A 26,196-nucleotide genomic window follows, 5' to 3' on the forward strand; every position below is an offset into this window, starting at 1 on the left:
AGACAATCCTGTCTACACTCCAGGACCCTGCAGGGTAAAACAGACAATCCTGTCTACACTCCACGACCCCACAGGGTAAAACAGACAATCCTGTCTACACTCCACTATGACACTATACAGTATGAGTGCTGTTTAAGAAAAATGGTCAATGACTCACAGTTACGTTTTCCATTTCTTAGAGGATAGTGGTTTTTTTAGAGAAAAAGGTAAAAAAAAATCATAATTTCACACCAATATAACCTGAACAGGTGTCAAGACTTTTATTCCATTAAATTAACCGGTGAGGGAACCAGTAAGATGTTACAAGCAGTCGATGGAAAGGGAATTCAGAGAACAGACGCGTCTCCAGCAATCAGAAATGCTAAAAGGAATTTCTGAACCAGGCAAAACTGGTCCACAGCAGGGGCCACCCTGACCTGCAATCACCCCGCCAGACCATCATAGACGTTGCTACGGTTTTTCTGCAACTTAGAGTAGAAAATGAGTTTGATGACAAAGATAGAGCCCACATGGAAGGTGTAGGAAGTAGGGACGCCCCATGATTGCATTTTCCCATCTGAATGCCTTTCAAATCACAAAAGGCGGAGCACATATTAAAAAGGGGTTCATGGCCAAAGTATAATGTCTGATGAATTATCCCAAAGGTGTGCTGTGGCTCTAAGTGATACCAAGTACATCTCCTGAAGTCAGATTATCTTTACATCCAAGGACGCGTCAGAAAAATAAGTGTTCTTAAGGGAAAGAGGTGACTTGTCTGAGGTAGAGAGCTTTCGGCAATGCGGAGACGAGCCCGGGTATGAGATGCAGGCCAGAGCTATGTTCTACAGACAATATGATTCTTAGCCAGTCTCCCAGCAGAGGGCCGCAGAGGTTCTTTGAGGACACAGAGTGTTAGTGTGCTCATGGGGACACTGGTTTCCTGAGGCTCATCCATAGAAGGTTCCCCACTCAGGTTACATCTCAGAAAAAAGGCCACCTCTCTGCTCTCAGTGGCCACAGCAGGTTAAGATCAACATGGATGCGTGGAGCCTCGCAAATGGATATAAATACAGAGTATGTACACACATACAATATATACACATTAGAGTGTATCCATATCCATGTACATATGTTACATGTGCTGGTCAAGGTGTAGAAAAATATAACTTCATCTGTCTTGGGAATGTTGCACATACATAGGAATGCGTATGTATATACAGGTACATACACACATGCAAGCGTGTACATGCATGTATGTACACATATTTCCTGTATACAGCTAGTATGTTACTGCTCACATACAATCCTTCCAAGGTGACTCAGGTGACAGAGTGGACCTATGTTCTGGGCTGTCTCTGTGTGGTTTTTCTCCAGGGTCAGGTTGGGGTTTGCTAACATTTACAGAAACTGCAGGAGTCCTGAGGCTAGGACTGTCCACAGGGCGATGTGGGAGGGATTCCCCTGCTCTTTGCTGGGCACTGTAGGTGGGGCCAGGCTCAGAGGAGCGCAGCAGGTAGGGCGGCATGGCAGGCCTCTCATGCATAGGGTGGCAGTCCAAAGAGCTCGGGCTGGAAGTCCTGCAGGGAAGCCAGCACCACAGTGGCCTTCGTCGTCAGGTCTCGGCTCAGGTTTGCGTCAGGGACCATCACCACCTGCATCCCAGCAGCAAGGGCCGCTTCCACCCCATTGGGAGCATCTTCAAAGACGAGGCACTGTGGGGTGAGGGAGAGACAGAAGGTTGAGACGGCCTTGTCCACAGCAGACTCTAGACCAGGGTTATCACCTCATCTCCGCCGGTTGGGTTCGTGCAGATGGAGACGGACATGAAGAGACTGTCCTTCCAGGTTAGGGACTGTGGTCAGGAGAGCACACTGTGTCCCACACACCCGTTACATTAGGGGGCGGCTTCCACAGCTGCCCCCAAGGCAAAATCCAAACTAGGTGCAGCTGGGTGGCCAGGCGGGCTCCTAGGTTTAAAACTTTTTTATTCGAATCACAAAACTCTGTTCATTCAGTAACTGAGCATGAGAGGAAATTGGGGGGCGGGGGGAACACGCTTTTAAGTAACTTCGGAGCTGGTAGTGTTTGAGCTCAGGAATTAAACGGTTAGGGTATGTGAATGAAAAGTTCAGTCCCTGCGTGTGCCAGCGTCAGGGGACACAAGTCCTTGTCATTAGCACCAGAAGGTGGTGCCTGTGGGCATCTCTCTCCTCTATGAAGTCAACTGGCTTTTTTCCTAGGGTCACTGATGCTCACGCACAGGCACGTGTAAAATGGGGCATCTGTGCACGGTGCTCTTGGGGAGCTCCCGAGTGTGCAACCACGGGAACGTGCCAAGGCAGGTCTCCCACCAAGACAGGCTCCAAGGCAGAGACCCGAGCTCCACTCAATTGTGGGTCCAAGTGCCATGGCTGTGGCACCCCCATCCCAGGAAAACAGGCACCAAGAATCCCCTGAGGCCCTGCAACCCCGCATACTGCATGTGAGAGCAGCTTCACTCAGTCTCTCGATTAATACTCTGTGAGGGCCAGACACCTGTGAGCAGGGCCCTCCTGTCGCCACTCTGATGTGCTCCCATGTCCCACTGCTCTCCTTACGTGACCCTGAACTCCCAGGATGCGGGGGGGGGGGGCCTTCCACTGTCCCCTCAGCTCTTTTTCCAGCCTTTTATCATAAGTGTCTCCCCGCCTTATGACCAGTGTAGTGGCTGGCGTCCAACATGCTGGTGACCGGGAAAGGCTCAGGGACACCAGCTGTGGGGGCCGTTGAACACTAGGAGCTCAACACACACAGACACACAGTCTCTCTCTCATACACACACACCCAGGCACACAGTTTTTGCTGGTGGTCTGTTCTACAGCAGGTACACTGACTTTTCCTTCCTTCCTTCCTTCCTTCCTACCCCCTTCTCTCCCCCCATTTCCATCAGGGCTACGATGAGTCGAGTCGCTAGCTGGCTCACCCCACAGGGCGGAGTTGAGAACTAAATGAGTTACTGCAGGTCCTGCTACCATGAGACTACTGGGCGACCTTCACAGAGTGAGCTGGTTGCCCAAGACGGGGCTGTCAGAGCTGAAACAGGGGAGTCTTGGACAGGCAGACAGTCCCACGGCCAACTTCCCGAGAACTCCTGAACCCCAGCTCTGATCAAGCTCTCTCTCTGCATCTCCAGGGAGACCATGGTTTCTGTCTGAGATGGAAGTGAGTCTGCTCAGACCATCCGGGTTTGTGTTCTTAGTGGTCTCATTCAGAGACTCTGTGGGTGATATCGCTGCCCCCGTCTTTTAAAGCTATGACCTGACCTTATTGTAAATGTCCCAACTGCTGTATCTGGGACCGTGGGCGTGCACTTACATGTCCAGTGACCTTTTCTGGGGCGGGGAGGAGATATTCCTTATGTTCTCTGAGGATGCTGAAGGTCTGTGCAGCCCCCTTGTAAAAACTGGGCTGGGGCCGAGTGAGAGATTTTGTGGATCCCTTGTGGGGAACTGTGCCTGGCTGCAGGCCTGGGAGCCACTTTAGCTCTGCGTTTGTGAGTGGTTCCTTCCGGAGAGCATGGCAGGCAGGTGAGAGGGAAGGCAGGCAGCTGGGAAACTGTGGCCCTTACAAAGGGCTTGCCACATCCACTCTCCTCTGAGAGCATGTGCAGCCCGGTGGCTCTGTGCACCTGCAGATGGTTCCAGGACAGGACAGGAGGGCTGTCCGGATGGCGAGGAAAGCTTGGTGGTGTTTACAGCTCCAGGACGGGCACGACTGGCACGTACTCTTCCTGAAACTCACATTTCTCAAGGAGGCGCAGGTTCCCGGCTTCTGTGAGGTCCATCCATCACGTCCCCCCAGTTTAGAATTATTACTCAACCACAGGCTGTGCTCTGAACCAGGAAGGATGTGGCCACTCAGGGATGGAGGGAGGCCGACAGCACAGGGCACAGGAGCAGCAGGGCAGCAGCTACTGAGCAGGAAGAGGGGACCTGCCCAGCTCACACAAGGAGAGGCCATCTGAGAGGTGTGCTTGGCCATGCGTCTGGCCAGAGCTCTCAAAATGATTCAAGGGAATGCTGGGCAGACGGACGAGCCCGTTTGTTTGGATGCCTGCACAAAAGCCCCTTGCCATGGGCATGCAACTGACAGATCAGGAGTGACGGGAGTTCAGCCCCAGAAAGAGCAACAGAGCCCTGGGTGGGTACACTCCACCAGCGGCACCTGACACCCCTTCTCCTTCCTCCCACACACCCACTTCCCTGCGAGGTTGTCAAAGATGTCTACAGGATCTCAGCTGGACGGCTGCCCGTCACATCAGCAAATGAGCATTCAGCCTCAGACATGTGGACACCCTGAAGCAGCACCTGCCGTTGTTGAAAGCTGAGAGCCCAGTGCACAGGAGGCGGTGGCTGGAACGTGGGGGGTGCAGGAGGGGAGGTTTGCAGGAAATGGGACGTGTGGGGCCTCCCACCAGCAGCTGCTATCACAGACATGACACAGAGCAGCACACACAACGCAGAAACCAACACCAGGCAGCACACGGGGGAGGGGAACCCCATGCTGGGTCTCCGTGGCCGCACACCCCAGGCTCCCCACGGGACTCGATGCTCAGTGATGCACAGCACCTGCCCTCCCCTCCTCAGGAGCAGAATTGCAAAGCTATGTCTACATTGTGAAGCACCTGTAAAACTCTCCAGTTTCCTCTGCCTTGATTCCCCTGACCTAATGCACCTCTAAGGACCCCTAAGGCCTCAATATTGTATGAATATTCCCAGAAGGCCTGTCTATGTACTGAAACCAAAGAATGAATCTTCCAGAGTCACCGGGAAGGCTTCCCCTATTCCTCACAGGCGATGAAACCATTAAAAGATAGGAGCTAAAATAGTACAGCCTGTGTCTCACACAGAGAAAAGCAGGGAGTGTTTCCTCACTCAAACTGAAACCTCAGACAGTTTCCACCTGGCACATCCAGCTAGTGAAGAGTCTCACCGGTTCAACTTTGCCTCTTTCTCTCTAAATAGTTTCCTGTTCCCTGGGGGACCAGCCCGGCCCTCCCCACACTGACCTCTACAGCCTGGCACAGGACACACTCCCAACCAACACGGGGGCCACAGAGTGTCCGAGCCAGGACAGCGGTGGGCCCAGCCCTCTCCTGTCACGGGCACAGGACATGGGCCAAGAGTTCAGAGGTGAACTCAAGGTCACCCAGGCAGGACAGGAAACTCAGGAACAGAGCTCGGGTACCAGAATTCAATGTTCTTTTCACTCTGCCAGGCCGGTTAAAGTATATCTGGATTCCGTCTCCAGCAGGACAGATGAGCTTAATTAAACTATAGCTGGAGGGGTTTAATTTAGAAAGAATGACATTTCCCATGACTGGGAGATGGAGCATTCCAGGGGCCCGTGAGCCAAGAGTGAGATATGTGCCTTTGATATGTGTTCTAGGCCTAACAGTGGCTGCACAGTCCATTTGTCTATGACTGGGGCAAAATCTATGAAGGCTGCACAACCCCTCCCATAATCAGGGGCATGCGTGGTGGGTCATGTCCACGGTGCAACCAGCAGGGGGCCACACTGCACAAGGTCTGGAAGGTAAGGAGCCCGGAGGTTCTCAGCACTGAGGCCGTCACCATCACTGGGGGGGATCTGGACTAGGAACAGAGCAGGGCAGCCAGGCAGGGGGGCAGGGACTGGGAGGAACTGGGAAGAGAGAGGCAGCCCTGGGATAAGAGGCCTCAAGGGCTGGAGGGCACAGGAGCCAAGAGTGAGAAGGTGAAAACCTGGATCACAGTACTGGATGCTCCCACGGGACGCGAGGGCCCTGGGGCAGCCATGGGAGCAGCTGGTGAAAGTGGGAACCGGACCAGGGATCCTGGGAAGCGATATGCCCTGAGGCCACGTGGGAGGTGAACCAGCTGGGGTGAAGGCAGGACTTGAGAACAGAGGTGGTCCCGCAGAAAGGAGGAGGCCGGGAGAGCTCTGTGGGCACAGGCCTTGGTGTGCAGCTGGACGGTGAGCACTGGGGGGCAGAAAAGGAGCCCTGGAGGCTAGGAAAGGAAGCCCGGGTCTCTTGGTGCTGGAGGGGTCCAGAGCATGCCACAGGCCTTAAGGACTGCTCTGAACTGAAGACATTTTGAGCATCAACAGCTGTAGGAAGAGGCATTTTCTCAACTCACCATATCTTCCCAACAGCAAAGCCTCCCCAAAATTCAATGGCTGTAGGTCCCTTGCCTGAGGTTTCTCTACAAGGGAAAGCTGTCTTATCACTGAAGGGAAGTCAACACAGGTCGGCACCTGGAAAACACCTCCCTGAATAGTGTTAACACTGCCCCATCTCCCATTCTCGGGCCGATGGCGAAGGCACATTCAGAGGTGGTGTGGTGTTTGCTTATTTGTACACAGCAGGATGACAGGTAAATTATGCAGAAGATGCTGTCCATGGAAAGTCAGTATTTAGGGTCAGCTGTGAGGCACCGTGTCCCAGTGGAGTGGGGACAAACACTGCAGCATTCCCACTGGTAGGACGCCCAGCTGGGGTCAGAATCCAAGAATGGCCCTCCAGTCACACAGTTACACCTGCGTTTATAGGTCCCATGCAGTAAGCTGGGCCCTCGACCAAAAGAACAGGTCATTCCAAGTGCCCCGGACCCTCACTGCCTGTGGAAGGTTTTGAGTCACCTCCCCTGAGCCTGTGACTTGTGTAAGAAACACGGTCATCCAGACTCGGGGTCCCTGGGTAGCAGGTGTGAGAAACCTTTCAGGAAATCGCTACTCCCTGACTAATGCCCCCACAACACCTCAAACACAGGACCCAACACAGACAAACCCCACCTCGAGAGTGTCCCCTGACAATACCCCCACCCCCACCCCCGCAACGTCGCCCTTCCTCCCTGACTCACCACCCAACCCCTGCTGTGCGTACCTTTTCCACAGGAGCAGGTGGGGAGAACCTCTTGGCACAGGCGAGGAAAATGTCTGGGTCAGGCTTGCCCCTGCGCACCTCGGGGTCGTCCCCCAGGACGATGTGGTCGAATAGGCCGAAGAATTCTCTGTGCGCGCTGGTCTTCATCTGGAAGGACGCGGAGCCCGAGCTGGTGGCCACGGCCATGGGCACACGGTGCTCTCGCAGGTGGTGGATCAGCCTCTCCACCCCTGGGGAGGTGAGGAAAGGCCTCAGTGAGGAGGGGGACAGGCTTTAATGAGGAGGGGGACAGGCCAGAGAATCGGGGGAACGGCCCCTCAGCGGGCTCGGAAACCCCAACACGTGGATGCCTCTGCCCAGGAAGGATCTGATCTGACCTGACACATACCATCTCAGGGGGACCATCAGCTCCCAAATGGCCCCATTCAAAACAAAACACAACTCAGCGACCTGGGCCTTAGCTGTTCCCCAAGGACCTCAGGCAATGTCCCTGGAAGGAAAGGACACTGGGTTTGCTGGGCCTGTCCTACGAAAGCGTGGACCCTGGGCTGGGGAGGTGGAGACCTGCAGAGGCCTTGGAGACCAGCTTTGTTTCTGGAGCCATGAATACGCAAGGACTAGGTCCTGGTGTTTTCCGGGGAACTCTATGTTCTACAAAAGCCCGAGGATGACCGGATGACCCCTCCCACTGCTGGGAGAGGAAATCGGGAGGCGGCCTCACAGTCGGGGGACAGAGGCAGCACCAGAGTAAGGGGCAGAGAGTGTAATAAAGCTGCCTCCCTCAGCCAACGGCACAGGTCGCCAGGTGGAAGGAGCGTCCACGCCCTTGTTAGCTATGAGGCCGAGTCGGGGCCACGAAGGTTAATGCCATTACTCCTGGTGCAGTTATGAGAGGACAGCCTATTGGAAACGTGATGAAAGGGACAGGGCTGTCCAGCTCTCATCACAGCTGATTATGATGACAGGGATGTCCAGTCCACACAGAGCGCAGGGTTCAACTAAAACAGTATGTTAATCACATAATCACAGCTGTTTGTCACTGCAGCACACGAGGTCCCTGCTTTCTCAGTTGCCTCAGCAAAGACAGACACAGTCGTGTTTTCACACAGGCAACACCTGCCATCAGGCAGTGACGCTGTGAGTTCCGGGCCCGTAGAGAAGCCGTCCTGTGAGATGCTCACGGGAAGGGTGGGCCTCAGCTCCTCGCGAGGGCACCGGGAAACTCCTTAAAGGTAAAGGGACAGGGGGCCTCTGCTGATGTAAAACTCAGTGTCCAGTATCCAACCAGGGACCTCTATGCCTGCAAGGAAGCCAACAACACAAGCAGACACCAGGAGAAGCAGGTGGTCCACAGAGTCGCACACCGAAGTGCAAGGCTGACAGAATTAGCAGAGAGGGACCTTACAGGACAGCCTCATAAATGTTACAAATATGCCCGAGTTAGACACTGTCGGAATGGAAAAATAAACAAATAAAGGTGAGACCCAGCAAATAGTGTCTGTGAGAAACCTATGTGAAATATAAACACGCGGGTTAAAAATAAAGGGATTGAGAGCCTTATATACCTACTACTCAAAGGAGAGTCAGGGTGGCCATGTTAGTAACAGACACGTGGATACAACATTGTGTCCACAGGTAGGAAACAATTCTAAAATGTTTTAAAATAATTGAAAACACACAAAGTATGTCCCTGATCACATGGAATAAAAACAGACACCAATAAGTGAAAGGTATCTGGAAATTCACAAATATCTGGATGTTAAACACACACTTGTATGTAAGGCATGGGTTAAAGATGAGGTCACAAAGGGACATTAGACATTTTGGGAGGGATTAGAGTTAGATGGGGTCATGAGGGTGGGGCCCTGTGATGAGATTGGTGCCCTTACGAGAAGAGGAGGAGCCCCCAGAGCTCTGTCCACCCTGTGAGGACACAGTGAGAGAGAGGCTGTCTGGTGCAGAGAAGAGAGCCCTCACCTGAGCCTGGCCATGCTGACACCCAGGCCGTCTTGGATTTATAGGGTGGGCCCCAAGTCCAATGACTACTGTCCATATAAGGAGAGGACAAGGCAACATGGGAAAGACGGCCACTTGAAGACAGGCGCGGAGGTTGGAGAGATGCAGCCATGAGCCACGGGACACTGGGGCCCCCAGAAGCTGGGAAAGGCAGGAAGGATCCCCCCTTGTGTGGGCTCGGGGCACAGGTGGGAGCTGTGACCAGTGGAAGCTGTTACCTAAACTAGCCCGTCTGTGGGCAGACCTGGAAACGCTGGCATCTGAGCCTTTGTCATGAGTGACTATGTCCCTGGAGAAGACGGCCCCAGTACCTCATGGGTTGTGTGTAAAAGGGGGTGAGGTGAAGGAAGCTCAGTAGGGAGATGTTCCCTTTATGTCTGACGGGCTCTGCCCCTTCCATGCCCTTCCTCATTGCAGGTCGAATATCCCTCTGGTTGTTTATAAACAGAATAAATATCCCATTTTCTACCCAGGGTGCTCTCTGTCACAATTTAAAAGATGTCTATTTTCAGGAAATGATGAAACCCGTGGATGACCATCCATTTACATTTCACCACTAAGTCACCTGGTGAAGAGCTACAGACCATAGGGGTTAAAAGTACTTCCCACCTGGACAAGCGTGGAGAAGGGCTTCCAGGCTGTGAGCAGTCCTGCTAGTGGTGTCAGGGCTGCTCACGCCCCCTGGGTCAGCCCTACACTCTCAGGCGCTGATGAGACAGTACAAGCGCATGCTGACATCATAGTCAGGGGCTGCTGATTGGCCCAGGAGGGGCACGCCCCTGCATATAATAGGGGCTGTTTCCCTGGTGATTGGCCCAGGAAGGACATGCCCCTGCATATAATCAGGGGCTATTTCCCTGGTGATTGGAGACACACCCCTGGTGACTGGCCCAGAAGGGACACACCCCTGCATATACTCAGGCACGATTTCTTCTGGCAATAGGCCATCCATTCCTGCAATTTAACTTGCTAAACACCTGCATGGGCCACAGCTCTCACCTTCAAAGCACAGAAAAATGTTGAATTAATTAACTGACAGCCTTCTTTGCTAATGAGCTCAAGGTGACTTCCGCAGCCTGAAGCACGCTACAGAAGGTGCCTCCAGAAAGAAAAGAAACACAAGTGAAGGATGATGTTATCCACAGTTTAACACTGGGAATGAAGCTGAGTGGACAGAATGAACCCCTGGATCTAGAAAAGTGACAGTGGTAAGTTTTTCTGGTGTTATCTGAGTTTTTTCCTCATGTTTCGTTTGCCTTCTGAGTGTGGTGTAAGGAAATGACCTCACGTTTTCAAAGACTGACTTTGGAACTAGTTACTAAAAGGTGCTTCCTCTCCTCTGTAAGACTAGTAACAGTTTAGATAAATACACACAAAATTCTTATGCTAAAAAGGTGCATCGAATAAGAAGATTTGAATGGCTCCTTCAACCCTCTGGTGTGTAAGGGGTGGTCCAGGAAGACAGGTCATCCAGGTGAATTCTGCAGGACTAACTCTGTGAAGCACTAACTCCTAGCTCACTTCTAAGGTGCAGGTATCTGGGTTTAACTGTCATCTAGGATCATCCATGATGGGCACCTTTCTAACTGATACCCAGTGAGGACACTACATTGATTGGAGCACCAGGTAAATGTCCTACTATAGACTTGTTAGCATCCCACCCAAACCACCAGGCTGGCCGGATGGACATCCTATTTCTTGGAACTGTGGTGGAACATACCTCAACCTGAATCTTAGACAACGGGACAAAAATTCTAGAGACCCTTTGAAAGGCTCGAGAGGATTAGATAGAAAAGGAATTTGCACGGGGACATATCATGGGCGTGTGTGTGTTAAGCCATGAGACTCCAGGTCACACAGTAACTGTAGAGACAAATTCTCAGATGGACCGTGATAAAAAAGAGAGACCACTCAAACAACAAAAATCAGAAATGAAGGGGAGACAGTAAAATGTCACAGAAGGAAAAAAGGACTGAAGGCAGATATGAAAAAGGATTATGCCAACAAATTGGATCACACCGAAGAAACGGGTCAATTGCTAGAAGCATACAACGCCTCAAGATCACATGAAGAATGCATAGAAAATGAAGGACATCTGTAATACTCTCAACAATACAATAAATTTTTAAAAAAAGAATGCATAGAAAGCCTGGTCAGAACTATAACTAGTAAAGAGGTTGGGTCAGTCATCAGGAAGGGAAAATCCAGGACCAGACGGCTTCAGTGGAGAATTCTACCAAATATTTAAAGAAGAGCTTGCACCAATACCCCTCAAACTCTTCCAGAATACTGAAGAGAGGGGTGTACTCCCACAGTCAACCTATGAGGCCAGTGGCACCCTGACACCAAAGCCAGACGTGGGCACTACAAGAAAAGAAAAGTACAGATCAATATCTCTGATAAACACTTATGCAAATATATGCAACAAAATACCAACAAAATGATTTCAACAGCACATTAAAAGAATCATGCACCATGATCAAGCCAGGTTTATTCCTGGAATGCAAGGATGGTTCAACATAAAAAAATCAATGTGATGTACCATATTAACAAAATGCAGGAAAAAGCTATATGATCATCTCCAACTGATGTTGAGAAAGTACTTGACAAAACTCAACATCCTTCATGATACAGATGCTCAAATTAGGAACAGAAGAAAACTACCTCAACATAACAAAGGCCACATATGACAAGCCCTCAGCTAATGTCATCCCCAATTTTAAAAAGCCAGAACCTTTTCCTCGAGATCAGAAACAAGATAACCAGTCTCTCTCGTCACTTTTAGCCAACATAGCACTGAAAGTCCTACCGAGAGCAAAGAGGCAAGGAAATAAGTAAATAAAAGACATCCACACTGGAAAGGAAGAAGTGAGGTTATACATGCTTACAGGTGACATGCTCTTACATGCACAAAACCCTCACGCATCCACACACAGAAAAGTGTTGGAATGAAGAAGCAAACTCAGCAATACTGCAGAATTCAAAACTAAAACTCAACCTGGAAAAATCAGTTTATTTCCCACACCCTAACAATGAACAATCTGAAAAAAACATAAACTAATTACATTTACAATAGCACCAAAAATGAATAAACTTAACCAAGAAGGTGAAAGACATGGACACTTAAACTAGAAAACGTTGCTAAAATCAAAGAACATACAAATAAATGGGAAAACATCCTATGTTCATGGACTGCAAGGTTTGATATTGTTAGTATGTCGATACTACCCAGATTCAAAATAATTCCTATCAAAATCCCAATGGCATTTTTCCTGCAAAAATACAGAAATCCACCAGAAAATTTGCACAGGCCCTCAAGGAACCCTGAATACCTGTAACAACAGTGAAAATAAAGAACAAAGTTGGAGGTCTCACACCTTCTGATTTCAAAACATATTCAAAGCTACAGGAAACAAAACAGTGTGGTACTGGCATAAAGACAGACATACAGACTAATGGGATAGAGAACACAGAAATAAACCCTCACATATATGGTCTTCAACAAAGGAGCCAAGAGCATCCAAGGGCAAAAGGACCATCCCTTCAACAAACTGTGTTGGGACAACCAGATATCCACAGGCCAAAGAATGACATCAGACCCGTACCTCACACCATGTACCAAAAGTAACTTAAAGTGGATTAAAGACTTACCATAAAATCTAAAACTATAAAATTCCTGAAAGAAAACAGAGGGAGAAAGCTTGATGACACTGGATTTTGTAATGATGTCTTACATATGACACTCAAATCACAGGCAAGAGCAAAAATAGCAAAATGAAACTGCACCAAATTTAAAGATTTGTGCATCAAAGGACACAATCAACAGAGCCAACAGGCAGCCTATGAAACTGGAGAAAATATTTTCAAATCATATCTGATGAGGGCTTTATATCCAGAATATATAGAGATTCCTAGAATTTGACAAGAAAAAAACAAACAACCCTATTTTTAAAACAACGGGCGAAGGACTTGAAAAGACATTTCTCCAAAGAAGATATACGGACGGCCAACAGCCTATGGAACAATGCTCCACACCATTAATAACTAAAAAAATGCAAACGAATATCACAGCGAGAAAACACTTTGCACTCACTAGGATGGATAGGTACCACCAAAAAGACAAAAACAGACAATAAAGCGTGTTACTGGACATGTGGAGAAGTTAGAGCCCTCGTGCACTGTTGCAGGGAAAAGAAAATCGTGCAGGCACCGTAGGAAACAGTGTGATGGTTCTTCAAAACACTAGAAGCAGAACTGCCATGCAACCCAACAACCCCACGTCTGGGCATGTGCCCGAGAGAACTGAAGGCAGAGTCTCAGAGGTATCTACACCGCCGGGTTCACAGCAGCATTAATCACAACAGCCGGGCCGTGGAAACAGCTCAGGTGCCTATCCACAGATGAATGAACACACAGAATGGGTCTATCCCTACAACGGATTATTCAGCTTACAAAGGGAGAGCATTCTGACACGTGCCACGCCATGGATGAAGCTTGAGGGCACGTTGCTAAGTGAAACGAGCCAGACACCAAAGGACAAATACTGCGCGATCCCACTCCTATGAGGCAGCTAGAGGAGTCGAATACAGGATGTTATATATACAACAGGTCATTCAGAAGTGGCTGTGACTCGCCCTGGCCTGTTCTGCTCAGTGGTTAGAGCACTGGCCTGTGGACTGAAGGGTCTGGGGGTTCGATTCCAGCCAAGGGCATATACCCGGTTGCAGGCTTAATCCCAGGCCCTGGTTGGGACATGTGTGAGAGGCAACCAATCGATGTGCTCTCTCTCTCTCACATCAATGTTTCTCTCTCTCTCTCACATCAATGTTTCTCTCCCACCCCCACCCCCCACTGTCTCTCACCTTTCTTCCTGGAAGAATCCTAACTAGTATTCCATTTTTAAGCATTTTCTGGCCCTGTGACCTAGAACATTCTTGAGTTTCTCACTTTCAGCAAGAAACATTGGGCAATTCTGATAGATTTTCAGCTAACAAGCCTCAAGGGAGAAAAGTCAACTTTCCTTTTCATGGAAAACAAGAAAAGAGAGGGGTGGGGGCATGCAAACAGGCACATTAAAAATGAATGATGCCTTTAACTGGAAAAAATAAAATTAAGCTCCTCCAGGGAGATTTAGCTGCCTGTTTATCATCAATTTGCTCAAGTTTGAATCATTGCTGAAACATTCATCCTGGACTTGATTTTGTCAAGAAAAAGGCAATGTCACATGTTAAAGTCACATTGGGAGCAATTCTGTCATGAATGTTATCTTTATATAAATTTTTTTTTAATATATCTTTATTGATTTTAGGGAGAGGAAAGGAGAGGGAGTGAGAGAGACAGAAACATCAATGATGAGAGAGTCATTGATCGAGCCCACAACCCGGGCATGTGCCCTGACCGGGAATCGAACCCCGATCGCCTGGATCCTAGGTCGACACTCAACCGCTGAGCCACACCCGGCTGGGCTATATACAATTTTTTTAAATGTATTTCTACTGTTGAGAGTATGTCTCTGTTTTGCCCCCATTGACCCTCCACCCAGCTCCTGCCCCTACCCTGGCCTTCCCCTCACTATTGTCTGTGTCTATGGGTTGTGCATATTTGCATATAAGTTCTTTGGTTAATCTCTCGCCCCACTTTCCTGTGAGATTTGTCAGTCTGTTCTTTATATAACACTGACACAAACAAAATTCAAACGTTTTTGGCCTCATTGACTCGGTGAAAGCAATGCGTATTATTTTAAGAAGCCCCTCAAACAGCAAGATCGAATCACAGCATATAACAAATTGCGTCTGGAGAGCCTACAGTCTGAGAGAAGAAAGCATTTTCAGACAAGTGTGTAACAGGCACACAGGGAACCGTGGCACAGCGAGGGCACGCACCTGGCATCAGACCCGCCCTGGGGAACACCTCCTTCAGCTTCGCCTGGCTTTCCTCCAGCAGCTCCTCCTTGCACATGGGCAGCTGCAGGACGTCTATGATGATCTGGGCTGCCTCCAGGGCCTTCTTGCCCATCACGAGGGACTTCACGTCCCAGCTGTACTTCTTGCCGTAGCGGTCACATATTTCCTGAAACACCACGGAGTAGAGGCGCTCGGTGTCTGTGGAAACCAGTGAGACAGATGGAGAAGGAGGAATGTTTAGGGTGCAGGCCATGTTAACAGTGAGTCCCTAACAGATCAGCATATAGACGTACAGGGTACGTCATGGTCAGGGAGAAAGCTTTCATAGAGACCTGGGGCAATGGTGGGAAGACCTGCAGCTCACCTGCCCTAAACAACACCTGGGCACCCTGCTCTGTTTGTAGGGCAATCCTTGCAGCTGTGATGTGGGAAGTTAAAAGCTGAGAGAGAAATGAAATGCACAGTATAGCCCAATAGTCTTTTATAGGAACATGGACATATGTGAGTGTAAATATGCACTGCGAATTCTGTCCGATGTTCCAGGAGGTCATCAGCTAGTCTCCCCAGCAGCACACAGGGTGGCGGTGGCCCTCTGCTGTTAAGAGTCCCAGCCAGTGTCTCAGGGAAGCACTCCCAACAGGGGTGCCCAGCTGTGGGTGCTGCTGTGAGAGACACAGGAACACATCTTTGTACACAGGCTGGAGTTGAAAAAAGACACCTCGTGCATTTCTCCTTCCCTTCACAGGACGACACACAACATTTCTGATACCAGATGTGGGGGGCAAGCAATTCAGTGACACCAGTTGGGCACCCTGACACCAACTCAGTTCTACACTATCTACCCAGGGAGAGCATCCGATCCCCCAGGTGAAGGGCTCAGGCCCACACAACCGCCCCCCACCCCACTTCAGATGCCCATTGCAATTCCAGGCTGTCACCTGGGCTGCTGACTGGCTATGAATCTGAGGCTCCCGCAACCCCTCCTCAGGTTGATTGATTAGCTTGAGTGGCTCAGAGAACTCAGGAAAACTCAACTATTTACACGTTTATTATACCGTGAGCATCGAGATGGAGGAGAGCCTAGGACAAGGTGTGTGGGAGGGGCCCAGAGCTTCCTGTCCTCTCCCCACAGCTCTGCGTGTTCCCTCCCCACCGGGAAGATGCCATCCCATTGGCATTTTTATGGAAGCTTCATGCAAAGATGAGTCACTAAGTCCACCTCCTCCAGCCCCTTTCTGGACAGCTGGGGTGCAGCTGAAAATTCCAAGCTTGTGATCATGGCCTGATCTTTCTGGTCACCAGCCCCCATCCAGAAAGCCCCACCCCCAGAGTCACCTCAAAGAGCAAAAGATGGTCCTCTCACCCAGCAACTCCTGAGGTTTAGGAGCCAAGAACATTAGAACAAACGTGCTGCTAGTGTCTTACCTCCTAGGAAACTGCAGGGTGGGAGGGGGAGGAGGGAGTCCTGTCCCAGGATCAGGGCAGAGACCAATGTACAAATATTTTCTGTTATCTCACAAGCCTGTGTGATGAATGGTGAAAGTTGGGCTCAGAATCAGACCCCAGGGGCAGTCTGCAGGGGTAAAGTCCCAGGTAAGTTGGTTAAGGTCCCTGCTCTCCTTTTCAGGTTAACAGGAGGCAAACGGGACTACGGGTGACCATGGCGCTAAAGCATAGCCCAGTGCCTCGGAAGCAGTGCAATAAACAGTGCTCTATGTGTACATTTGTTTATATTCATGCTCCCTGTTGTAGACTTAGACTCAGTGTATAAACAGCACTCACAGTGCCAGTGTCATCAGTAAGGGCACAGCCCACAGTGCCAGGGCACAGGAATACATCGTGAGGACTAAAGTGCCCTGAGTCAGGCTCTCACACAGCGCGTGACTCGGTGTGGCCTCACTCCCTGCTGCTGTCCTTGCGAGCGAGCGCCATCGTCACCGTGTGAATCATGGGCTCGAGAGGTCAGCTTAGGAAGCCCCAGTGATGTCGAAGTGACCTTACGGGGGCGTCTGTGATAATGGTCAGACATGGCACTGCAGGACTGACGAGGGTCCCCAGGGCAGCCAATCAGGAGCAGGTGAGCCTCACGGCCATGCCGTTGGTGACAGTCCGTCCAGGTACCCCAGGGAAAGCAGAATGGCTGCGTCGGGGGCCTTCCTGTCACTGTCGCTCTGACACACGCTCAGGGACCGAGGAGGTGATGGCCTGAGGCTGTCCCTGCTCAGCCAGAAAAGCAGGTGCACAGACCCTGACAAGTCCAGCCCCGCTGCGCATACATGACCACCTGTGCTGGCCGTGGCCTTAGGGCCCCCTGCAGGTCTGCAGCTGACCCAGTAATGGCTCCTGAAAAGAGCTCAGCGACTTCCATAGGTTCTACCTGCTGTTCCCACAAGGAGATACAAACACAATGATGGTGCCTAACTACTTTTTCCGTTGAGAGGATACTGGAGAACCCAGCACACAGTGAGAAGGGGGGACGCTGTGACATAAAGAAGCTGGGGGCATGGAGAGGGAACACAGGCCGGCGGGAAGACCTGGGTACGTTCCAGGACTCTCGGTAAAGCCAGGGGATAGAAAGGACAATGGACTTTGGGGAAAAATGAATTCCAAGCGCAGAGCTATATCCTTTTAAAAGGCCTTAAACACTTTATTTAAGGCTTAAAATGCCGTCGAGCTTTTAATTTAAAAGACAGAGCTGGGGGATTATAAATCCTCAGGAGACCACAGACAGCCACTTCTGCACAGGAAGATAAAATCACCCAAATCCTCAGCGGCATAGCGAGGACCTACACAGTCATTAAGTAACTCCTTGGGTCCTACAGTAACTGTGTCAGCTGATGACGGGCACGGGGAAAACTGAAGGGCCACATGTGAAAGGAAAAAGGCCCAAAGCTAAGTGAAGGGACGGAGCATGAGCAGCTGCGGGGCCGTGGGAGGCGTGTGCTCCCTGCTCTGGCGCCTCCAGCTCCTCCACCTGGGCACCGTCACAGGGAGCTCCGCATGGCATTGCACGTGGTACAGAGCATGTGGTACAGCCACACCGACCACCAGGGGACTATCCCAGGGAGATGCGGGCCGCCCCCTTCAGGGAACCCCGGCAGCATAGGCCTGGGCAGGTGCTGCGGGTAGCGAGGTCACCTGTGCACTGAGAGCGACGGGAGCTGGCAGCCCGGGCACCTGGCAGGCAGGCGGAAAGGTGGGTGCTGTGATCCTGAGCAGCACACTTGGTTCCCATACGGGGAAAGGCAAAGCACCCAAGGTTAAGTTTATTAAACTGTCACAGGCATCCCTGCTCCTAAGGAAGGCTACACCTGGGGGCCTCTATGTTGTTTCCTTCTAAGGCTGAATAAAAATACATAAATCCTTGGAATTCACTCATGAAAGTACCACACTGTCCTGACACAGACAAGCTTCGTAGACATTCAGTAGCCACCTGCCCGGCCTGCTGCAGGAACACAAAATCCTGTCCCCAACTCTCTAATCCTCTTGGAAACTGGAAAGCTCTCACTTAGCAGCAAAATCTGGAATTCCAGGAGGTTGGTTTTAATGACTAATATTTATTGCACTTAGCGTGAATCCTTACCCAGTTCCGTATAGAAATATCGATGGGTTAGATTGTGGGGGCTGCCCCAGAAGCCCCCCAAAATTGTAAACACCATGGAACATATCCATTCTAATACAAACGGCCAACAAATATATGAATATGTTCGACCTCGCAATTAGGAAAATGCATATCAAAACTGCAATGAGAGACCACCTCGCACCTGTTAGAATGACCATGACCAACAAGAGAAGTAATAACAAGTGTTGGAGAGGTTGTGGAGAAAAGGGAGCCCCATTCCGTGCTGGGGGGAATGTAAACTGGTACAACCACTATGGAAAGCAGTCTGGCAATTCCTCAAAAAATTAGGAATAGAGCTACCATACGACCCAGCCATCCCTCTCCTGGGTATATACCCGAAAAACCAAAACATGTATTCACCTAGATATACGCACCCGTGTTCACTGCAGCATGATTCACGGTGGCCAAGACATGGAGACCACCAGAGTGCCCTATGGTAGAGGACTGGACAGAGAGGATGTGGGACATGCACATGATGGACACTACTCAGCCATGAGAAAGGGTGAAACACTGCCCTTTGCAACAACACGGATGGACCTTGAGGATATCGTGCTGAGTGAAATGAGTCAGGCAGAAAAAGCTAAGAACCCACATATGATGTCACTCCTATGTGGGATATAAAACTGAAACGTGTGGACACAAACAGCGGTGTGGAGGATGCCAGAGGGAAGGGCGTGGGGGGTGAAGGGGGCCTAAGAGAGGGTGACAGGAGGAGATATGACTTTGGGTGGCGGGCACACAGTGCAATATACAGATCCTGTAACATAAACACCCACACCTGAAACCTACAGGATCCTATTAAGCAATGTCACTCTAATAAATTTAATAAAAAATAAATAAAATAATTAAAAACTATAAATAGAACGGGCTCCTGTGATTTGGAAAACAAATTCTGAACCCTCCTGTGATTACGGCTTATACCTAGCTTATCTTACCCACCTTGAGCAAAACTATTTAATGCTTTTTCTCAAAACTTAATATACCTTGAAAAGAGTCTTACTTTTATAATTTCCAATTACAACAGGGGGGGCATCTAAAGCCGCTGTTTTCTGTTCCAGATAGGCTAGTTCCTTAAAAAGACGAAACCCAATCCATTGCCACCTGGGGGGGCCCAGCTGGAGTTAAAATCAGGTTGTCACCACCTGGCAGGTCCGATGCAGCAGAATGCAAGCCCTCTCCTCCCCAGGAGCTGAGCGTAGCAGAGTTTTTAAATGCGGTGAAAATGACCTATTTTCAATGTGAAATGGCTCTAATTAAAAAAAAAAAAACTCAGCACACAGTCCAATTTGATAAAAGTGCTGGGCCATTTTTCTAAGCTGTTTTGATAGTAGGCAGGTAACTGATAATTGTTGAATAGATTTTTTTTTTTTAATTCACTGATTTTGTTCACCTAAGGTATTCTGCACCTGGTTTCCTTCATCAGGGGTCCTTGAAGAGAGCTCCCCAGACCAGCAGCAGCTTCAGGGACACAAATTCCTGTGGGATGTACGAAGTTCCCATACACACAGCACTGGGCCACAGAAGAGCATACAGACAAAGAGGCTTTCCTCAAGGTTACAGGACCCCTGAGTAAGCCAAGGCCAGCCAGAGACCGAGAAAATATTTACAGCACACACACACACGCGCACACACACACACAAACACACAGCTTGTACCCAGAATAGAGAACTTGACAACTCAGTGAGGACAAAAACAACCTGTAGTAGGCCCAGTGACAGTCCCCCAAAGATGCTTACACTCTAGTCCCCAGAACCTGTGAATATGGGACCTTCTACAGCCAAATGGACTTTGCAGGTGTGATGAAATGAAGGGAGTTGAGATAGGGACACTACCTTGCGGTGTCCAGGTATGTCCAGGGTAGCCACCAGGGTCCTTCTGAGAGGGAGACAGGAGGCCGGACTCAGGGACATTAAGGACAGAAGCAGAGCTGGGGTGATGTGGGGCCACAAGGAAATGCCAAAAAGGCAAGACGAACGAATTCTGCTCCAGAGATTCCAGAAGGGGTGCAGTTCTGTCAACTCCTTATTTGGCCCATCAGGCCCAACTCTGGACTTCCGGCCGACAGAACTATCAGACAATAAATGTGTGTTGTTTTACAGCATTAGCTTTCTGATCATTTGTTACAGCTGCTGTGAGACACTAATACACCATCCAACATAAAAACCACTTTGGAAACCAGTTTAGCAGTTCCTTCAAAATTAAGTGTTTGCCTAGGGTATACCAGTATCAATAAAAAAGGAGGGGAAATCCGTATACGCGATCATATGATCATGTCAAAAAAAGTATGCTCACTGACAGAAAGACACAAGACGAGCATGTACTGTATGATTCCACATAAAATTCTAACAAGTACAACTGAATCTGCTACAGTTTTACATGCAGATGACAGGTTCCCTTGGGATGGGGGTGGAAAGAGGGCAGGACTGAGGGCATATGGGCACCAGGAGACCTCAGGAGCTGTGGGAACCTGCATCACCTTGCGTGTGGACGTGGCACCACAGGTAATTACAGGCTACCAGTGGCCTGGCTGCACCTGAAACTACGTCTGAAGTCCACTGTGATGAAAGCTTCCTGGGACCTCGGCACTTTCCTTCTTCAAATGTCACCCCATCCTGCTGCCCAGGAAATCTGCTGGCTCCATCAAAATCATATCTTTAAGTTCTCAAACATGCACAATGTTGCCCAGGCACTGTGGCTCAGTTGGCTGAGCTACGTCCCACGCACCAAGAGGTCACAGTTCGATTCCTGGTCAGGGCACATGTTTCGTGTGCAGGCTCGATCCCCAGTGGGGGGCATGCAGGAGGCAGCCGGTCAGTGACTCACTCTCATCATTGATGTATCTCTCTCTCCCTCTCCCTTCCTCTCCCTGTAAAATCAATAAGAACATATTAAAAATATATATACTTGCAATGTTGCACAAATGACTGAGCCCTCTGAGAGTGGAGACGATCTAACACCCTCTTCGGAGGGATATTTTACACATTTGGAAAACCACCCCCAAGGACAGAGCCACTTAATCCATGGAGTTTCAAGAGTCACCCCTCCACGCCTACATTGTCCGGGGCTACAAGCAGGTTCCACACCCCTTCACTTTAATTATGGGGCAGGTGGGCTGGGAGGGATAATTTAAGAGACGAGCAGTACCCTGGCTCCGGGGGTGACAGCCTGCCCCATCCACGGACACAGTGCAGTGCAGCTCCTCCGACAGAAGGACCCTCAGGTAGGGGGCCGGGGCGGCAGGGTGGGGAAGGGTAGGCTGGTGGAGGTTCCATGCTGGCGACAGCACAGTGGGCCTGTTCCACTCCGAGGTTGCTGGGTGACGGGCCCTCCTGCGCCTTAGGAGGGCAGTGGAAGGGTGGAGAGGTGTGCGTCTCGATTGGTCAGTTCAAGAGAGCTACAGGACCTTTAGGTTAAGCTGTCCAAAGGCAAGTGATTCTTAAGTCCTGCAGATACTGAGACTAAAATGGGATTAAAATAGTGTTTTTACGTTCATGTGTGCAAGAGGTTCGCAGACATAATCAAGACGTAGATGGCCTGGCCGGTGTTGCTCAGTGGTTGAGCGTCGACCCATGAACCAGGAGGTCGGGGCTCGATTCCCGGTCAGGGTACATGCCTGGGTTGGGGGCTCAATCCCCAGTCGGGGGCGTGCAGGAGGCAGCTGATCCATGACTCTCTCATCATTGATGTTTCTATCTCTCTCTCCCCCACTCCCTTCCTCTCTCTGAACTCAATAAAGGAGGTGGAGGATACTGGATGGATACACAACCACACTGTTACATGCTACACACACGCACACCTGCTGCCCACTTCCGCAGCAGGTCACCTACACAACAAGAGCTTTTTCCAGCCCTCTGCTCTAGTCCCAGAATCCATGGCCCCTCCCCTCCCTGCAGCCCTCCCGTCTCAGGATCCCACATGAGGTCTCACATCAGAATCTCAGAGGGTACAGATCCTGAGGCATCTTACGGAATCGCATAGCTATCCCCCCTTTGGAATCTGGGCTCCATCTGCAAGTCATTCTGCAGCAGCTTGCTGCAGGGCCAACCCCAGGCCAAGTGGCAGGAGAGTGAGAGGGCAGGACTGGGACAGGGCTCCTCCTCCCCACTGGGCGACCTGGAAACACTGGGCCGGCACCTACACAGTGATGGGGAGTCTCACCCCGCCTGCAAACACAGTCTATGCAGAAGGCACACCAGAGAGCGTGTCCACAGACTGTGCAATCCCCAGGTACCCTGCAGCCCAGGTAGCACAGGGGCAGTGAAGGAGGATAATGTCTCACTCAGGGACTCTCCCCAGGTCACAGCCACCTGACACGGCCACTACAGTCACGTGACGGTTTTCCGGACATTTCCCTTCTCAAACAACATTACTTTCGGTATCTGAATACAGTTTAGCAAACCAGAAAAAGTTCTCACGTGTAGGTGGCACTTAACCCACGAGTTATTATAAACGTTTGCTGTTGGTTTGGGGAAATATCAAGTAAGGTTTGGGAACACTTAAAATGCAGTACCCGTTGTGGTCAGTGTGGCTCAGCTGGTTGAAGCACCGTCCTGTTTACCGAAACGTCGCGGGTTCAATTCCCAGGCAAGGTACAGGGCTAGGTTGCAGGTTCGATGCCTGGTCGGGACATGTGCAGGAGGCAACCAATCGATGTTTCTCTCTCGTGGCGATCTTTCCCCTCCCCCTCCCTCTCTGTGAAATCAATAAGCACATCCTTGGGTGAGGATTTTTTTACAATGCAATACCTGTTATGCGTGAATTTTTTTTCACACACTTTCCAATGACCAATTTAAAAATGTCTTTGTCAATCTTTCTAATGATGCAAAATTACTTTAAAGTGAGATGAGAAAGAGTGAACCTAACGTATTTTATTACCTTCAAGCAACAGTTCACAAATGGGGTGTGATTTTGTCCAGGGGGACAGAAAACACAGGAAATAAGCTAGATGTGGTTTTTGTCTGTAAACCTTTGTTTCTGCTCATCTAGAAGACAACTGCAGACAGCAATAATGATAAACCGCTGTGGATGGGCACATAGTGTATGCAGATGTAATCTTCACGACAGTAAGCACACAAAGGATGGGTGGGGATGGGATGGAGCTGCACAGGACCACGTTTTGAATACCACAACTGAGTTGGTATTAATGCAAAGGAGATTGTTTAAGATGCTCATTGTAATCCTCAGAACAGCCACCAAGAAAGTAACTAAAAATGTATACAATACAAGAAATGACAAGGGGACTAAACATGGTGCAGTGGGAAACACCTAGTTAACATATAAGAAGGCAGTGATGGAGGGAGAAAGGAACCTAAAAATAAGACATACAGGGAGCAGGTCACCAGCGCCACACAGAATCCCACCGTACAACACAGCATCCAAGGCAGAGTTCAGCCGAGAGCAACAGGCAGTGGAGCTGCAGGGGTTCCCGTGATATGTGGGTACTTTCAATAGCAGTGTAAATGTTCTTTCTTTTCTTTATGACTTTCTCTGGATTTCCTCTAGCTCACTGTGTTGTAAGAATACAGTATATATGATATGACATAAAAGAAAGTGTTCATCGGCTGGGTATGTGATGGGCGAGGCTTTTTTCCCCCACTGCATGGGGGGGCAGTGCCCCTAACCCCCAAGTTGTACAAGGGTCAATTGTAAATGATTAAACACCCCAATTAAAAGGCAAACATTAGTGAAATGGATAAAAGAAACAAAAACAAAAACTGTCCACAAGATACACGTTCGACTGAAAGGTGCAAAAAGGTTTCACGTGAAAGGATGGAAAAGGTATCCCGTGCAGTCACCAAGACGGCCAGATTGGGCACCACACAGACAGACCTGGGATACACATTCTCACTAGAAACAAAACCAAGACATCTAATAGAAACATTTTATAATGATGGAGAGGTCATTCCATCAGGAAGATGCAGCTGCTGTAAACATGTACGAACCTAACAACAGAGCCCAGAATACATAAAGCAAACACTGAGGAAACTGAAGGGAGACACAGGTGATTCAACAAGACTAGCTAGAGTTCAACACCACACTTTCAATAATGGACAGGACAATGAGACTGAAAGCTAAAAAGGAACTACAATATTTATTTTAACCACTGCACTTCTGAAATACCAAGACCCACCCCGCCGTAGCAGATTATCCATGGAACACTCCACCTGACCATAGCAAAACACACATCTCAGGTACACATGAAATGTGCTTTCAGGACGATATAATAGGCCAGAAAACAAGCGTTATAGAGGGACTGAAATCATACAAAGTATTTCCCCACTCAACGGTTCAGTGAAATTAGAAATCACTAACAGAAAAAAAAATGGAAAATTCATAAACATGTGGAAATTAAACAACACACTCCTAACCATTCAATGGTCAAAGACATAATTTCAAAGAGAAATTAGAAGATACTTTGGGATCGATATAAACAAAAGCGCATCATCCCAGGACGCATGTGATGACAGGACAGCCGGGGTCAGAGGGAAGGCGGTGGCTACAGATGCCTCTATGAAGAAGAAATGGCCAGAGAGGCGAAATGCTGATGGGTCTGATGAGGGAGGGACTGTGAGCGAGGAATGCAGCCAGTGTCTAGAAGCCGGAAAGGACAAGGAAATATATTCTGCCCTAGAGCCTCCAGGAGGCACCAGCCCTTACCTGTGTCCGCCCCCTGAGCCAGATGTGGGATTTCTGACCTCCAGAAATACAACTTAACACATCTGCGCTGCCTTGAGCCCCAAGTTTCTGTCAACGCGTGACCTCAGCAACAGAAAAGTAACACAGTAAGAAACTTTCTCAACCATCCACTTTTGCTTTTTTCTGATTGTACGACGACTCTGAAACAGATAAAAATACCACACCAGGATAAACCTTCCTTAACTTTTCATCCACAAGTGCCTTTATGACTACCTGAAGGTCCACAGCTACAGACGGTTTATAGGAGTACCTTGGACGACCTCAATGAGCCCACACTGTAAAGGAGCACCCTGGCCTCACCCTGTTACTGTACATCACTGTTGTTCTTTCCCCATTTGGTTCTGACCCATCGTGACACTTCCGCTCAGTGAATGTCAGCAGTTTAAATTCTTCTCGAACTTGAGGAGATACGTATACATACAGTTCTATGCCTGTCCCATCTTATACATAGCTAAGCCCTCTTAAGACTCAGATTCCCAGTGTCCCGGGCTAGGCTTTACAGATTCACTCTGAATACCCACAGTCTTATGCCCGTTGAACACATGAACACCAGCCACAAAATGCAAGAAGGTTGCAAAGACAGTCTCCCCACCACACTCAAAGTGCCCACCTTTTGCAGGATCTCCCTCCAGCGGCCTCTCCTACCGCTCCTCTATTTCTATCACTACTGTTCGAACGCTAGGGTCTCCTGCTGAGGGTCTTTTGGAAGGTACCTCCAGCAGTGAGGCTTGTAATATAGAGCAACACGAATCATGAAATCTAGGAAACACACTCAGCTCAAGTCAGTACAAGTTGCTCAGCCTCTAAACACACAAGCCATCAAGTCAGGGGCCCAGCGCTGTAGCTCCTGTGGGTGTTTTCCTTTACTGACTTCTGTGTGGGTGGGGTAGAGGGGTGCTAGAATCTCAGCTGTACACAGAGCAGGACTAAGATGAGAGACCCAGGCGTGGGCAGGGCTGGTTCCTCCCGAGGCCTCTCTCCGTGGCGTGTAGAGACCGTCTCCTCCTGTGTCCTCACAGGGCTGGCCCTTGGTGTCTGTGCCCTCATCTCCTTGTCCTATAAGGACCCCAGTCCTA

General features: G+C 49.6%; 1 protein-coding gene across 1 annotated transcript in view; it reads right to left on the reverse strand.

The window, feature by feature from the left end:
* Positions 1-236: 236 nt before the first annotated feature.
* Positions 237-26,196, reverse strand: part of LOC308552021 (pseudouridine-5'-phosphatase-like) — a 37,000-nt gene continuing 11,040 nt past the window's right edge. The window contains exons 2-4 of the mRNA XM_081126980.1: positions 14,782-15,000; positions 6,884-7,113; positions 237-1,691 (exon numbers count right to left, since the gene is read on the reverse strand). Coding sequence (XP_080983106.1) covers positions 1,515-1,691; positions 6,884-7,113; positions 14,782-15,000 — 626 coding nt within the window. The 3' untranslated portion in view covers positions 237-1,514. The remainder of the gene's footprint in view (positions 1,692-6,883; positions 7,114-14,781; positions 15,001-26,196) is intronic.

This window comes from Miniopterus schreibersii (genome assembly GCF_964146895.1).
Source record: "Miniopterus schreibersii genome assembly, chromosome: Y".
NCBI classification, from domain to species: domain Eukaryota; kingdom Metazoa; phylum Chordata; class Mammalia; order Chiroptera; family Miniopteridae; genus Miniopterus; species Miniopterus schreibersii.